General features: G+C 37.9%; 1 protein-coding gene across 1 annotated transcript in view; it reads left to right on the top strand.

Moving 5' to 3' along the window:
• The window catches only part of COL19A1 (collagen type XIX alpha 1 chain), a 338,927-nt gene that overhangs the window by 297,844 nt on the left and 23,044 nt on the right, over nucleotides 1-18,039 (top strand). The window contains exons 41-47 of the mRNA XM_037746028.1: nucleotides 1,939-1,983; nucleotides 6,040-6,084; nucleotides 6,225-6,287; nucleotides 10,468-10,503; nucleotides 10,636-10,680; nucleotides 13,391-13,561; nucleotides 15,969-16,035. Of these exons, the coding sequence (XP_037601956.1) occupies nucleotides 1,939-1,983; nucleotides 6,040-6,084; nucleotides 6,225-6,287; nucleotides 10,468-10,503; nucleotides 10,636-10,680; nucleotides 13,391-13,561; nucleotides 15,969-16,035 (472 nt within the window). The remainder of the gene's footprint in view (nucleotides 1-1,938; nucleotides 1,984-6,039; nucleotides 6,085-6,224; nucleotides 6,288-10,467; nucleotides 10,504-10,635; nucleotides 10,681-13,390; nucleotides 13,562-15,968; nucleotides 16,036-18,039) is intronic.

Below are 18,039 nucleotides of genomic sequence, written 5' to 3'. Positions count from 1 at the left end.
AAAAAAAAAAAAAAAAACCACATGCGCTTGTCCAGCCACATTCAGATATTCAGGTAAAGGCACAGAATAGGAGGGCAGTTGGGACAACAATGTTCTGCTTTTGACAGGTTAGTACTAGAAGGAAGAATGGGACAAGACACTTATTAGCTTATTGGCATACACAAGGGAATTATTATAACAAGAAACCATGGAATTTTAACTAGGCAGAAAAGAAGGAAAGGTCATCCAGGGAGTGAAAGATAATAAATTGTGCCATCAATAGATTAGGGTTTAGTGGTTCAGGGCACTCAAAGAGTAAGTTAGAATGATGTGGAATGGTGGTCCACAGTGGAAATGCATGAAATTGAGATTATGGATGGGCAGTAAATATTTTCATTGACAAAGTGTCAAGTGTAACTATGAGAGTAAGAGGCAGGCTCATTAGGGGCTAGTGGGTAAGGAATAGGAGACCTGAGACATGCAAATGTTTTATTGAATGAAAAGTTGAAGTATATTAATTTCAAAAATGAAAATTTCATAATTCAAAAGGAACAGAGGGAAACTGATGTGTATTGCCTGTTTATGTCCTTTACCCATGTTTCTATTAGTTACTTTTTTCTTTTTGATGATAGCTATGCTTCATATATTAAAGACATTACATCTATCTTATGTGTTGGAGTTTTTATCCTAGTCTTTTCCTTTCATTTTTATGTTTAATCTTATTATAAATATAACCTTAATGTAGTCATATCTAACACTATTTTTCCTTATGATTTCTTGTTTTGCTTTTATGCCCAAAATGACCACTTTTATTTTCAACAGAGATCAGACTGTCACTAATATATTCTTTGAGCTTTTTTTATAGTTTATATTATTTTATTTTTATATAAATAGATATGGAATTTATATGAGATATAATGTAAAGAGAAGAATTAAACTTTTTCCAAAGAAATTATCCAATTATTAGCACTATTTGTTAAATAAAATTCTATTATAAGTGCTTGTATGTTTCTGATATTTCTATTATAATATATTGATATGCTGCTTAATCTTATGCCAATATTTCATTATGGCTTTATTTATTATATGTTTAAATATTGGTATCACTAGTATCTCTTCTTTTAATTTTTTTATCCTCTTAGTTATTATCACTAGTAAACTTTAGTATCATCTGATCAAACTGCAATTTTGTAAGAATTGCATTGAATTTATAAATTAGTTTACTTAGCAATGACACCTTTACAACATTGTCTTACTCTCCAAGAACAAAGAATATCTCTTCATTAAATCAAGTCTTTTATGTCCCTGAATAAAGTTATAACTTTTTTTAATTCCGTTTTTGCCCAACAAAATTGCCATTTTATTATCCCATATATAATCATTAGTATTTTTAGCATTGTCAGGTTTATCTAAAATATCACATTGCCTCTAAAAAAGGAGTTGAGTCACTCTGTTGTACAGTTTCAATTCAAGTGATCTTTTCAGTGACCAAATGAGAACTACAAATCATTAGTTGTAGATCAGTTTATTCTAACTCTACATCCTATGAGACAAGGCTAGGAAAAGCTTTTTGGAAGACACTCAAAGTGCTTAATCATTTAAATAAGAGTAATGATCTTTTGAATATGTGGAATAAAAATGTTGACTGATTTTAGCTATAAGTATGTATGGGGACATTAAAATAGGTCACAGAAATTATAACATCTATGCTTGTTTTCGTTAAAACTATTATCTACTTTAGCTTTATGGAAAATAAAAAAGCTGTAACAAGTTCAATTGGCAGTTGGCCACTCAGTTTGTTATTTTTCCATCTACACACTAGCTTCACCCCAGCTAATACTGATAACAACAGATCCAAAGGAAAACTTTACCGAATCCAAATCATTATTTGAGAATAATTTTATAAGTAAAGACTTCATAGATGTTATTACAAGTAGCAATATTTTTAAATCCCAACAGGGAGATCGAGGCCCAGCGGGTCCCCCAGGAATAGCAGGGATGTCGGTGAGTTCAGATTATTTCACATCATTTTCACAGGTAAACAGTTCTATCTCCATGATACACCTGTGGCCAGGGATCAAGAAGGGCAGGAGAGCATGCCATAACTCCCATGGCATGAGGTTCCTGACGATTCTAGTTTCATAAATAACACTCCCTGTATTTTCCACCTCCAAAATCCTCTATTTCCTATTTTTTTGTTTGTTTGTTTTTTGTCCTCTTTTTTTTCCTTCCCAAGTCACTTTCATGTAGGGGAAAGGAACCCCAGTTATTATACATTAATTTATGAGCACAGCTCTGGAAATTTCATTGTGTTTCTCTATTCTTGTCATAGTTCAAGGTTTCTCAATCTTCAGAAGACAGAGTTCTTATCCTCAGGCATGTACGTCAGGTTCCTTGTATTAAGTTGCAATCTGCCTGAATTATTCCTTAGCTAGGTGTTATTAGCAGAGTTTTATTGCTGCTAATGTTTCCTCGTAAACTAGCCCTTCAATCCTCTCAGTCATTTTTGTTGCTCTCTGGTGTCAAATGTTTTAATCTCATCAAGGTCTTTTCAAATGAATAGTAAGTGCTCTAGGAAAGGTTGAAATTATTTCTCTGAGCCCTAGAGATCATTCTGATCTTCTTCATGATGCTCTAATTAAAATTTTGTGGTCACGCTTTATGAATAAGAGACCATTTGTCCTCTTGCTAGGTGCCCCTGCCGGGCAGGCCCAGAATAACATTACAGGAAAGTCAGTGAAAACCATGGGCTTGTATCACAAGAACATAAGAAAGATAAGATAAGGGCCCTACCATCACCACCCACAGTCACCCCCTGAGATCTCCTGACACCCAACACCACTCAAAGCCCTGCCCATTACCCACTGCCATCCCACAAAGTGCTCAGAGCCACTCTACTTCACTCCATTAATTTCTAACCACACAAAACAGGGCCCCATCCATCATCTTCATCTTTCATAGACAATGCCATTCTCTTACTTAGCCATTATAGATCAAGTCAAATATTCGTATGACTGTAAAAGTAACATGAAAATATCCTCTTTAGAAACTCTTTCCAAATTTTTTATAAAAGGAAGTATTCTTGAAAGTTGACTACACACTGAATTCTATTCCCTCACCACTGCCTCACTCTCTACCATTTCCAGCAACATATTTGGAAATTAGTTTCTGGAAGTGTCCTTAGAGAACCCTTACAACCTATTCCTCTTATACTCACATCCTGTGATTTGAATTTTTGTTTCCTTGTGATATAATAAAGTTTAATTTTTTCATTGTATTCACTCAGGTGTTTCTACATATTACATTTTGCTATTATCTTAAATTAAGCTTATCTTCTAGGAAAAAATACTGGCACCATTGAAAGTATTTAAAGATGTGCAACAGTGGCAACAGGCAGTCCAAATGAGAAATTCCAAATATGTTTTTCAAAGAGGCAGCATTATTTAGATAAGGGGCTAGCCTGCCACTTATTTGTATGTCTAAGATCTGATGTATTTACTAACAAAGCAGTTTTCATATGTCATAATTAAAAGCATTAACTGACTAGGCATAGTAGGCTCACACCACAATCCCAGCACCCTGGGAGGCCGAGACGGGTGGAATGCTTGAGCCCAGGAGTTCAAGACCAGCCTGGGCAACATGGCAAAACTCTGTCTCTGCAAAAAGTGCAAAAATTAGCTGGGCACCTTTAGTCCCAACTACTTGGAGGCTGAGGTGGGAGGATTACTTGAACATGGGAAATGAAGGTTGCAGTGAGCTGAGATTGTGTCACTGCACTCCAGCCTGGGCAGCAGAGCAAGACCCTGTATCAGAAAATAAAATAACACCATTGACTGACAATTACAGAAACAGGAAAGGATAAAAATTTTACATACTACAAATGTGTTCAGTTAAAGATGTATATTTGGTTTCTATAACTAGCCCTTCTATGGCTCAGAAGATAAAACAATGGTGAAGACTAGATGACAGTGTGAATGCACTTAGTGCCACTTAAACGTACACTTGAAAATGGTTTAGATGACTGGGCGCGGTGGCTCACACCTGTAATCCAAGCACTTTAGGAGGACAAGGCAGGCGGAATATGAAGTCAAGAGACCAACACCATCCTGGCCAACATGGTGAAACGTGGTCTCTACTAAAAATACAAAAATTATCTGTGCATGGTGGCAGGCACCTGTAATCCCAGCTACTTGGGAGGCTGAGGCAAGAGAATCGCTTGAACCCAGGAGGCAGAGGTTTCAGTGAGCCAAGATTCTACCATTGCACTCCAGCCTGGTAACAGAGCAAAAAAAAAACTCAAAAAAAAAAAAAAAAAAAGGTTTAGATGGTAAACTTTAGTTTATATATTTTACCATGATAAAAAAATATTTTTTGAAAAATGGTGATTGTTCTAATTGAAGCAGGGGTGATACCTGCCCACGAAGACATGCTGGCCATTCAACTCATTACCAAGGGAACCCAATCCTGCTCTTCCTATAACAGACCAGTCTATCCTTTTCCAGTATATACAGGACTATCCAGGGATTCCCCCTAGAGCTTCCTTCTTTGCCTTTCTCTGATGATGGCATGTGGTTTTACAGGAGGGAGTGCCTGTGAGTGCTGGTGGTGGGGTGGGGCCTCTGCTCACCATGCTGTCCCCCAGATGCTCTGAGTTCTCTGCTGGTCCTACTGACCTTAGGGATGACTTCCATCAATGTCCCTGATCTCTATGTTTCAGATCTCAAGACCTGAGCCCTCCATACCCGCCATGTCCTACACTAAGACCCTTCAGGACATTGGCCTTCTCAGTTCTAACACATCTTCCTTCTCAGGCCCCCAACAACTTTAGCACATGCAATCTATGGGGAGTCAGGGATGCTGCCTCCAACTTTGTGTCTTCCTAGCTTTGCCATTCAGCATCGCATCTGTACCTATGGAGGGATCTCCTTCCGGAATTCTAAACAGCAAGTGGGAAAAATCTCTCTTCTTTTCATATTTCTCCTAAAACTACTTGGCTTTCTAAGGTCTCAGCCCCACACCTACATCCCATGTTGTCTGTTTTCCAGTCACATTAGGTCCAAGGAACAGGAGGTGGTTCCTTCTCAGAGGCAACCTCACAAGCCTTGCCTGCACATTTTGGCCTCGTGTGCTACCAGTCTCCGCTGGGCCGTCTGCCCCTCTTGTCCCTCCCTGTGGCCTGTCTGCTCCAGGATCTCCCTGTTATCAGTCATCCAAGCCATGGTGTATTGACACAAACTAATCTGTTTCTTTTCCTGCCAACAAAACATGACTTTTCAAATCAAACATGATTTTTTCAGATTGTCTTATGAACTTAAAAACCCTCTTGTGAAAGTCAAACCCTAGAAAAAAAACTTCTTTGATGTTCTGTGCCCATTTTTCCACCCACAAAGTAAAGAAGAGCTGCCAGGAAAATAAGCACAAGAAGGATTTCCAATAATAATGATATTTTGGTCTAATATTTTCAGAAATATTCTCTTCTCCTATCGTCCACCATCCACACAAATATATATTCAGAGAACTGTACCCCAGTCTGAACCTTATGGCCTTCAGAGTTGACTATATCTTTCCCAGACTCTGTCCTCTTAGAAATGCCACTATTATTTATTTATTATTTTTATTTATTTATTTATTGAAATAGAGTCTTGCTCTGTCACCCAGGCTGGAGTGCAGTGGCATGATCTTGGCTCACTGCAACCTTTGCCTCCCTGCAACCTTCGCCTCCCGCGGTCAAGTGATGCTCCTGCCTCAGCCTCCTGGGTAGCTGGGATTACAGGCACATGCCACTGTGCCTGGTTAATTTTTGTATTATTTTTAGTAGACACAGAGTTTCACCATTTTGGCCAGGCTTGTCTCAAACACCTGACCTCTAGTAATCTGCCTGCCTCAGCTTCCTAAGTGCTGGGCTTCCAGATGTGAACCACCGTACCTGGCCAGAAATGCCACTTTAATTTGGAAAGCAACAGCATTAGGAGCATTTTAAACTCAAGGTGGGGGAAGAGAAGCACATGGTGTCGTTCAGCAATTTGGCTCCTAACATTTCTCTTCAATTTGCCTTACCAGGGAAAACCTGGTGCCCCAGGGCCCCCAGGAGTTCCAGGGGAACCGGTGAGTTGGCAGTTAAAAATCCTCTTGTGAAACTCAAACCCTAGAAAAAAACTTTCATGACTGTTGTACTTGTGTTGTACTTGCGTGCAGCTTTAAAACATTTCTTGGCAATTAATTTGTGTCTGTGGATGTGTTTATAGGGTGAGAGGGGACCTGTTGGAGATATAGGTTTCCCTGGACCAGAAGGACCCTCAGGAAAGCCAGTAAGTACTTCTTACTGCTTAAAATATGCCACCTAGAGAAACACTCTAACATTATCTCCTCATCTACTGCCTCAGAAATTCTGAGATTTGAATAAGCAGTTTCCAAGGACTAAGAAAATTGTGCAGATGGATTTTGATGGCATGGACTGGAGTTCTCACTGAGTTCCCTAGATATGTGTGTGGTATCTTTATGTCTTAAACAGTGTTGAAAATAGTGAGAGTTTTAAGTGTCAGGAAATCTGACTCATTATTTCTTAAGCCTAACGTTCTCAACAAACTTAAAGAGAATATAATGGCCTGTCACATCTTAAAGTACAAAGAAACCAAAGACTGAGAGATATAATACCTGTATGTTTAGCTAAATCCCAAAGTAGAAGCTATTTTCTCAAATTTCCTCCTTTATATACAGTCCTTGTTCTTACACTTTCATAAATCACTGCTGGCAAATGTCTCATCCCCTTGTGTCCTAAAAGAGCTCTTGGTTACTGATCTGTGGTATTGATGTGACATTGTAACAATCATTCTGAGTAATTCAATTGCACATAAATTCATCTAGTCACTGCTGTTTGCTAAGAATGTGCTGGGCCCCTAGGGAGGGAATCTAAGATGAATAAGACACACCTCACTCTCAGACTTATGCTTCATAAAAGGTCATTGCTGGTTTATTTGCTATGGTGTATACAGGAAGGAAGGCAAGGTGAACAAGCAGCACAGAATTCAGGATGTTTGGCACCTCTATGAAACCTTCAGGGTTGGTGGCCACCATTTCCCCAGAGAAGGCAATATGAAAAAATGCAATTTAGAGTCAGGAAGATCTGGGTCTGAATTATGGCTGAAAGGATTTTATGAGTCACTTAAGTGCCATTACATATGGAAAGTGCCTGGCTATGGAAGGTACCTGATAATGTTAGTTTCATTCCCTGCCTCCTGTTACCTCCTCATCCCCATCCCCTGCAAGCCATCTCATTGAAGCCTGCCATTGAGTCCCCAGGAGATTATGCAAAAAGCAATTTGTTCATCAACAAATATTTCTTGAGCACCTCCTACATGCTAGGCACTGTTCTAGGTGCTAACAACTCATAGCTTTTGCATTCTAGTGTAGGAAAATGGATAAAAACAACACACACACACACACACACACACACACACACACAGTTTCAAGTAGAAGAAGGTATACGTAGAGTAAAGCTCTGGATTATTATTCAAATAGTGGACTCAGAGAAGATTTGCCTGCAATTTGAGCAGAAACCTGCACAAAGTGAGAAATCAAAACATGGGAAGGTCAGGAGGCCATTGTTTCAGGAAAAAAGAAGTGGCTAGGACAGAAGTGAGCCTGATGAGGTCAAAGACCTCATCAAAAGGCATGAAGTCAAGAATGAACTAAGTGAAGGAAGAATGGGAAGGATACAGAGGGAGATATAGGCAGTGGCCAGACCATGAAGAACTTCCAAGCCAGGGAATGAGGTTTGGATTTCATTTGAAATATGATGGAAATCCACTGGATCTTTTGTAGCAAAGAATGAAAATGATTGAACATTTTCAGAATCACCCTGACACTGTGTGGAGAGTAGGCTGTAGGGAGCAGGGCAGAAGAAGATAGAGCAGTAAGAAAACATCACCATCACCTCCACAAGGGATGGTGACAGTGGGAACAGCTGGGAGTAGGGGAACTTAGGATGTACATTGAAGGGAGAGCCAGCAAGCAACAAAACTTGCTGAGAGACTAGATGCGAAGAGTGAGGAAAAGAGACCAATCACAGCTGTGGTGTGGAGTCTGAGCAACTATGTGAGAGTTCTGCTGTTTGGTACAATGGGGCAGGCTGAAGATCGGTGGATTTGGGAGGGAGAGCCAAGGGTTCTGTTTTGGACATGTTCATGTTGAAGCACTAGTTGATATTCAGGTGGAGATGTCAAGTACACAGTGGATATAGGCACCTGGAATTTGGGAGAAGCCAGGATTAGAGACCAATTTGGGCATCTAAACCTGAGCCTGGAAAAGTAAGAGTCACTGAGGATAGGAAGGAAGAGAGCACTTCAAATGTTAGGAAGAGGACCCAACTAAGAAGGCTAAGAAACTGCTGCCAGAGAGACAGAAAGAAATTCTGGCGACTGAGGTTTCCTGGATGTCAAGTGAACTGTTTTAAGAGAAAGGAGAAAGGAGTGATCAACATACAGATCAGTAATATGAGGGCTGATAATTCTCTACTGCATTGGAAATGTGGAGGTCATTGGTGGGAGAGATCACAGCATGTTAGTGTCTTGGTAAGAATGATCCAGTTGAGAGAGGAAAATTTGATGACACAAGAGAGGAAAGATTACTTTGAGTAGAACTGGTATACTCACAAGTGGGAATTGGTCTTAACTGGAAACAGGGGCAGTTCATCCTTCCTAACTGTGGGGTGTGGAGTGCCAAAGTTGGGGTGCAAATCCATGAAGATTGATGCAACTGGTGGAGGGATGGTGAGAAGGCTCTTTTTTGTTTATTAGTGAAAGAAGAATGCAGGTCGTCCAAGTGTGAACAGTGTGGAGGTGATGCTGGAGGTTTGAAGAGACAGGAAAATGTGTGAATTAGTACTTTCAGAAACATAGAAAGGTAGTCAAATTGGGAAATACAGAAGGATGACCTGGTAATGCTGAGGGGCGACTTGCAATCTGCTGTTATACATCTAGGTTGGAACAAGCAAGCAAAGATACGTGGTTTTCTTCAGCCAGTTAGCTGCTCAGATGCAGATGTGAGGTAGAGAGAAAGAGTTGGTTGTACCCAGGAATGGGGCTTTGCCAGATGAATGAGGTGAGCATAGAGAGGAGCAAATACATATGAGTTATTCTAAAAATCTCTGAAAGCACGACTCCCTTGCGGATAGAAAGTAACACCTTCCTATACAAAAGAGGACACTCATGATAGTCTTTGATAAATTACTAGCGGTAAAAAACAGGTTATAGGGTTCTTTTCTTACATTGTTACCAAAAACATGAATTACATTTTCACACTAGATTTATCTTCTTTTATTCAAGTGACACAGCTGTTTCCTCTCCTTAATCAGCTTTATCTTTGTTCCTTGTGTGTCTGAATGTAATAAATTCTTTGAACCATACACTTCAGGTAACATGGTCTTAGTTAACATACTCTCAGTAATTCCCAGGATGTTTCAGAGAGGTTGGCGGACTATGGTTGGGTTATCACCTGTGACAGATATGAGTATAATTTATAGCAGTGAAAACATGCAGTTCTTTGCAGTTCCATCCTCACAGAATCCATTCCGGCACAATAAAATTCCCTTGGGCTTTTGGAGGAGCATGTCCATTCAATTGCCTGCTGGCTAAGAAATCATATTCCTCACCTTGATCTCCCTCTTCAAATCAAATCTCAAAAACACACCTGCTGTTGGACCCTGGGAATTTGATTTGACTTCAAATACTTTTCCTTCTTATATCTCCCAGCCAATAGTTCTCTTAGTCTTATAAATATTTAAGCAGGACTAGGCTTCGTTATCACTTCTAGAACTCCTTTTTAAAGTTAAGGAAACTTCCAGTTTTCTAATAAAAAGTGACTGCTTAAGATGGTCAAAACCATGATTATACATTGCTTGCTTTTCTTTCATATTTCCAACTGAAAAATAACAATTGTTCTCTGACTGACAGTTTATTTTATAGTAGGATCATGCTCTGGCCACATTATAAAATTTCTCTAGCAGCAACTGAGACCATTTACTAAGAATGATTCTCTGTGCTGGAAAACCTGTTAGAAGGTAACAAAAATGCCATACTCCAGCCACCTAATGCCATGAGGCACCTTCTTATTTCTCAGGATGACCTGATAGGAGAATGAGAAAGGAAAATAATCTTTGCTGACTATTTATAGTGGACCATGTATTTTTTCATGTTATTTCACTTAATTCTTAGCTTTAAGGTTATTTATTTTCCTCACTAGTGAAGAGGCTGATGCTATTAAGGTTAAGTAAATTGCCCAAAAACATTAATGGGACTGGTAAGTGACAGAGTCAGAATCTGAACGCAGGGCTGTCTGATTCTATTAATCTGTTTTCCATTTTACCACCCTGCTTTACCAAGCTCTCAGAAAAAACATGATTAAGGAACTGTCCTTGAAACTTTACCCTTTTGTTATGTTTAACTATATTAATGCAGAATTAGAAATACTAATCCTTTTTTGTCTTTATAGGGAATAAATGGAAAAGATGGAATACCAGGTGCTCAGGTATGGAAAATATCATTTAAAATTAAAGTTACAATGCATACTGCATCCAGAACACCTACCAACATTTAGATCAATCAGATTGATGAAAAGTCTTGGCAAGCAGTGATTTTCATGTTGACATCTGTTTTTCAGGGCATCAAGGGTAAGCCTGGAGACAGAGGCCCCAAAGGAGAACGTGTATGTATATTACTATTGTGATTGTTATTCAGGTCTGTCTGTTAACAACTGTCCCATCATTTGGGTTACACAATTATGTGTGTAAGCCCTTGCAAATCACCAGTTATGTAAAGGCTAGGGTGTCATCTGGTTACATCTATGTAGTTGGCCTTTGTACACAGCCAAGTATACTTTGCTATTAAAGTTTGGAAAGCTTTTATTTCTCGTCTCAGACGTATATCTCTACTATAACCGTCACCCATGTTCTTTTTATCTAGAGTAAAGTTTCTCAACCTCAGCGCTGTGAATAGCAGGGGCAGATAATTGTTGTGGTTGGCTGCTTTGGAGTTGTAAAATGCTTAGCAGCATCCATGGCCTTCATCCACTAGATGCAGTAGCACCACCATCCCTCCAACTGTGACAGCCAAAAGTGTCCCCAGACATCACCAAATGCCTCCTGGGAAGCAAAATCACTACAGTTGAGAACTACTGACATATAGAAAAACTAAGTAGAGTAAAGGAGGTGGTGTGAGGGGGTAGAGAAATGGAAAGGGTAACTGAAAGTATAGTGAAGTTACTAGTAATACTAATTATGTTATATGTTTTTGTGTTGTTTGGAGCATTAATGTCATTGTTGCAATTTCTCTTTATTTCCTTTAATGAACCTCAACATTTTCTACTAGAATAAGTTTCCACTAGAATTAATGGAATTAATTTGTGGTAGAGTCAGGCCACTGCAAGAAGTTTCTCAAACATTGTTACTTAATGTAATTCTATTAAGTGTTGCTATCGTGTGTGAATGTGAGCACGTGTTATATACTGGTGTCAGTTTGCTAGCTTTTGTTTATTATCATATATATAATCCATAATAAATAAAGGAAATGTGAAAATACAGACATTGTAAATTTAAAAGGAAAGAAAAACTCTACCCTATCCAACTACACAGAGATAAACACTGTGACATTTGGACATGTTTCTGTATTTCAATATGTGTACATAATATACACATATATTTATATGCATTAATATAAATATATACTTTTCCATAAAGGACTTTATGCTGTATTGTAAGTGACTTTTTTCACCTAACAATATATATTGGTCATCTTTTCTTGTCAGTAAATACAAGTCTATAGCTACCTTTTAATTGCTATATGTTATTCTACTGTTTGACTATACCTTATTTAACTTATTTCATCTGCTGGACATTTGGTTTCTTTCTATTTGTCATAATAATAAACATCTTTGTACCTAACTTATAAAATAATTTTAGTATGTTAAAGATTGCATTCATTTTGCACATGATCAGAGTATTAATCATTGATCAAAGTGTGCTAATATTTGTTCCAGTCATCTCAGAAATTTCTCCAAATGTGAGTTGGAGTGACAGACATGTATGCAGATATATTTTTTTATAACTAAGACAGCAGCATTGATTCTAGTCCCAACTGCTTTTATTTCTTTCTACATGGCTTCTTTCTATATCTGATTCTATGATGACATAAATCTCTGTAACTGTTCTTTTATTTTTGTTATTTTTTTAAGTCAAGAGAAATATAATTTGGCCTTCTGCAGAATAGTCATAGTTAAAAGAATAATATAATGAGATGCAGGGCAGCTTCAAGCACCATTCCATCATATTTTGTCTGAGGATCACCTCCTGAAATTATACAACTAAATATTTGAAAATCTATGACTGAAGCAACTGCCATGATCTCTCTCTCTCTCTCTCAATCTCTCTCTCTCTCTTCTCTCTCTCTCTCTCTCTTCCTCCCCTGCACTCTCATTCTCTCTTGCACAAACACATACAGCATCAAGTTTCCTTGATGCTGTTTTTTATCCTGGAATATGGAAAAACATTCCAGGATAAAAAACAGCATCAAGGAAACTTCATATCAGATTTAAGTACATATAATGTAGTATTTTACTTTCATATCAGATTTAGGAACATCTAAGACAGTATTTTACTAATCTATTATGACATCTTATTCAACTGATTCTTCTGTAGTTCATTTATATTGTTAAGTAAATGATCTCATGATATCCTCCCCCAGTCACCTGCTTTGATCTTTTTCAACGGCTCTCCCTTCTCACCTCACATATATACCTAAATATGTATATATTTAGGACACAGTGATCAAACCATAGTGCGCACACACACATACACATGCACACACATGCATACACATGTAAAGCACAAATACAGAGAACAAACCTGAAGAGTCTAATAAAGACCAAACAAATAGGGCAAAGCCAGGGGAGGGGAGAGCATATGTTTTAGGAGAGATTTTGAGTGTCCTGACATTTTTTTAAGTGAAAAGTCTCAGTAACGAGATCCACTTGGCAATCTTCCTTTAACATTGCAAAGGAGACCCGGACCTCAAGTAATAGCTGAAGTTGACTCTCAAAACTGCCATCATCCTAGATGAACAACAAAGTACAACTAACGTTCTCACTAACTTTTATATATTGAGTACTGCCAAGATGCCAGGCATTACTCTGAGCACTCTACTTGCATTAATTCATTTAGTTCTCAAAATCACCCTATTTAATAGTTACTATTAATATATCCACTTTGTAGGAGAGGAGGCTAGGACACAGAGAGTTTAAGTTATTTGTCCAAGGCCCAACAGCTAATAAGTGCCGGTATGAATCCAGAACTTTTGCCCTCAACTGCAGCTGATGTGGCTCTAGAAGAGATTATTCTTTATTATTATTTTTTCCTGAACAGGGTGATCAGGGGATTCCAGGAGACAGAGGCCCACAAGGTGAACGGGGAAAACCAGGCCTTACAGGCATGAAGGGGGCCATCGGTCCTGTGGGTCCCCCAGGAAACAAGGGCTCCATGGGATCACCTGGCCACCAAGGCCCTCCGGGCTCTCCAGGCACCCCTGGCATTCCAGTAAGTAGTGCTAAGAGCTTAGGACTCCTGGCTTGTAGCAACCATATACATGAAATGATATGGCTTTTACAATGAAAGAAATGATAATGGCTTTCAAATAAATAAACCTAAACTGGCCCCTGTGAGGGCACCAATAGCTGTCATTTAAAGTTACATGGCGGATCCTCTACTAAGCACTTACTATACATTACCTCACTTGATCTTCACAATCATTCTGGAAGGACTGGTGTCCTTTCCAACCCACTTTTATAAATGCATAAAATAAGCATTGATTTGCCCAAGGTCACAGATTGATTAAATGTGTCAGATCCAGATCTGGATGGCTTCAAAACCATGCTTTTAAAAAACAGGTACTATCCATAATGTCTCCTTATACTACAAAGAAAATGTCCATTTCATACTCTATTTTGTTGAACAACAGATCTGCCCTGAGTAGTGCTTTGAAGTAGAAACCACTTAGGCAAAGAGTATTTAGTGAAGGAAGCCCATATCATTATTAATCCTCAGGAGGAGTGGTGAGTGGCCATTCTGCAGAGAAATTTAATCTGAAAACATCCATGTTAGGAAGAAAGGAGGGTTCTGAAGTGAAGTAGGACAGTTAAAGACAGCATCCTTAGATAATCAACCAACACCAAATATAAAGCAAAACTGGGCATTCACACAATTTTCATACTTCTTTATTTTTGCCCACTGTTCTTAAACTCTATTTGAATAAAGCCTGTGTAACTTCAGCTCTCAGTGCTGGGTCAGTAGTTGGTATTAGATGCATTAATTAAAGTTCATTTGTCACATACACAGTGAAAATAAGATAATGAAATAGAGCATTCTTGAAATTATTCTGTCCTACAGGAATCACTACTTTATAAGCCCATCACATTGGGTGTTTTTTTATTTTTGTTTTTTGGCATTCTAGTCAGCTTGTTGTTACAAATGAACTAGCACCATTATGTTAAGAAACCCTACAACAATATTATCACATACCTACACACAGACAGGCTAGAGGAATTTTCAGTGAAGAGTGATGGGGAACCTACCCAAGAATGTTTATAAACTAAGGCTCAGGCCGTGCACAGTGGCTCATGCCTTGTGTGAGCCAGCTCATTACTGGGTCCCCAGTAATCCCAGCACTTGGGGAGGCTGAGGCGGGGATATCATGAGGTGAGGAGTTTGAGACCAGCCTGGCCAACATAATGAAACCCCATCTCTACTAAAAATACAAAAAATTAGCTGGGTGTGGTGGTGGTCGCCTGTAATCCCAGCTACTCAGGAAGCTGAGGCAGAAGAATCGCTTGAACCCAGGAGGCAGAGGTTACAGTGAGCCAAGATCGTGCCACTGTACTGCAGCCTGGGTGACAATGCAAGACTCCATCTCAAAAAATAATAATAAAATAAAATAAAAATAAGGCTCACTGTCTAATTAGGCTCTGCTCCATTCTTAAATTCACATTGCATTGTGATTTTCCATAGAGCTGTCAACTCTGTCATCTGACCATGCTCTATTACTGTCTTTGTTAGAGTATATATCTCAAAAGTGGATAATTGGTTGCCTTTGTCGCAACCTCTAATCGTCATCATATTGTCTTTAATGCCACACATATAGCCCTGGATAATAATCACCAACTATGAACATTAATAAAATACTTTGAAATTCTAACCTTCATGAAAAATAATTGTTCTTTTAAAAATTATCAAGGTACTTTAATAAAACATTACTGTTATAAATGCTAGATTCTTTGTCAAATGCATGTGGATTTACTTGTCAACAGGTTAAAAATTCAGCTGACATTATTTGCCTGCTTCCTTTTACCAGACCCCAATTAAGAAAAGAAAATTGCTTAAAACCTATATATTTGCAATGTATAATTTACAGAATAAACTTTATGACGAAATGGGTAAAACTTGCTTTTACCCCATGAATACAACATTTTTGAAAATAATCCAGCATACTTGGAGTTCTACTCCAGGTTGTCTTCCTTTAAAAATACATTATATCAATTAGATATTGACTTTGCCAGTGTCCAGGGATTGGTTAGAAGTTAAATTGTGGTTAGTCTACTAACATCATGATTACACTTTTTAGATTCTTTAACTTTATAAAATGAAGTAATAGGAATGTCTTTCCTAGTTGTATAAAGCCATGTGTCTCCATTTAATAGGAAACCTTTTGATATCACTGGTTATGATTCCATCCCATAGCTTTTAAAGCAATTATGCACTTCAACTTGTTCCCAAACTTTAGTCAAAGCAATGGATATTTATTGTCCATATAGTCAATTGCCAAAAGCATTTTTTTTCATAAATGCATCTCTACAGATGTTTCCAAGAGGCATGCCAACCCAGTATTTCTATTCTTTTTATTCATTTGTGCTATGCTCTATTTTAACAGACCTTTTTTTCCCTTCTTCAGGCTGATGCAGTTTCATTTGAAGAAATAAAGAAGTATATTAATCAAGAAGTCCTAAGGATTTTTGAAGGTTAGCTTTTTTTAATAACATTTTTGAATTTTTCACTGATTCTCACCTTCCATCTACTATGGGGAATCCCTTCCACAACATTCTCAAGAGATGGCTGTGCCACAAAAACCTTAAGGGACAGCCCATTTTATGACGGGACAGCTCTTTGATGAAAATTCTTTATACAAAGTTACCTTTTGCCTCCCTGGAACTTCCTTTCATTATGCCTGGTCTGTAAAACAACACAGGTAAAGTATCGTGTTTTCACATGACAGCTTTTTGAGCATTTTTCAATATCCCTCATACTTCTTAAATATGTCTGGCTCCTCCACTATTATGACCCTGGGAAATGTTTAATTTATAAATGACTCTCATTTACCAAGGAATGTCTTTTTATTTAGATCAAAGTAAGCAAACTATAGCTCCCTAGCCCAAAGCCTTTGCCACCTGCTTTGTACATACTACAAACTGAGAATGTTTTTGCTTTTTTGGGGGGAGCAGTAGGGGTGAGTTATATTTTTAAATGGATTTTAAAAATTGAAAGAATATTTCATGATAAGTGAAAATTATCTGAAACTTGAATTCGTTTCTATAAATAAAGTATGCACATTCCTTTACATCTTTTCTCTGGCTGTTATCCCACTTCAGCAACAGGCCTGAGCAATTGTGACATAAAGGCATAAATATTTACCATCTAGCCCTTGCAGAGAAAGTTTTCTGACCCCTGTGCTGGATACTTCAGTAATTTATCCTAAGATGTATTCCTTTTTTAGAAAAGGCATCCATATTATTCTGTTGATTCATTTCGAGTTTTCCGTTAACTAACAAACGGCACTGGATCTTCCTTATACAGATATTTTTAAATGAGGTGTTTCTCATTATGGACTGTGTGTTTATTTTTTAAATCTAAGTGTGTGATCTTATGTTTCCTCTTATTAATTTCAAATCATTTATATTCATATCTTGTTCTAACCTGAAGATGTTTTTTGAAATGTTTTCTCTTGTACAGCAGGTTGGCTGACCCTATAACTTTATGTCATGCTAAATTTCATAAGCATGTCATCGTCCTAGTTGTTAATAGAAATGTTGACTGAAAAAGCTGAGAGTCAAGGATTAGGTCTTTCTAAATGCCATGGGATTCTTTCTGTCCACTTGTAAATCATCTACTAATCTATTGTTTAGTAAGCTCTGAATCTGTTTTGTTGTCCAAAATTCACCCTACATTTCTTTGTCTATTTGTAAGGAATAGACAGGTTAACATGATTTTCACAAATGATTTGCTAAAATCAAGACCAAACTTCTGAACTATAAGATTTGACAAATAAATCCATGTTGGCTCTTGGTTCTTGTGGTTCCTACTTTGTTTGCTTACCATCCATAAGCTAAAAGTAGATTGTTGAATTTTGTAAGGAATAAGATTATAAGATGCCCCAAGTTGATGTTGAGTTCATCACTTCAAACATGAAATCAGCACTTCTCCAAGGAGTCTTGATTATTTTAAATAACAATTAGCAGGAGAGACTGAAATCTTGGTGCTTGGATCCACATTATCTTGCTTTATATGAGAACTGGAAATAGAGTAGAGTAACACTGGGACTTGTAGCTACTTTAATGACAGAACAGAAAACAAAATGTTTTTTTTGTTGTTTGTTAGTTTGTTTGTTTTTTGAGATGGAGTCTCACTCTGTTTCCCAGGCTGGAGTGCAGTGACGCAATCTCGACTCACTGCAACCTCTGCCTCCTGGGTTCAAGCGATTTTCCTGCCTCAGCCTTCATAGTAGCTGAAATTACAGGTGCCTGCCAACATGCCTGGCTAATTTTTGTATTTTCAATAGAGATGGGGTTTTGCCATGTTGGCAAAAAATGTCTTTTTAAAGGTCATAAATTTATGCTATTGATTTTTTCTTTTCCTTTATTTTTTAACATTTTTCCGCCATTTATTTATTTTATTGCATTTTAGGTTTTGGGGTACATGTGAAGAACATGCAAAATTGTTGCATAGGTACACACGTGGCAGTGTGATTT

The sequence above is a fragment of the Cebus imitator genome, unplaced genomic scaffold, assembly GCF_001604975.1.
Source record: "Cebus imitator isolate Cc_AM_T3 unplaced genomic scaffold, Cebus_imitator-1.0 Scaffold218, whole genome shotgun sequence".
NCBI classification, from domain to species: Eukaryota; Metazoa; Chordata; class Mammalia; order Primates; family Cebidae; genus Cebus; species Cebus imitator.
Note: the sequence above shows the minus strand (reverse complement) of the source record. Positions and strands in the feature narration are given on the sequence as shown.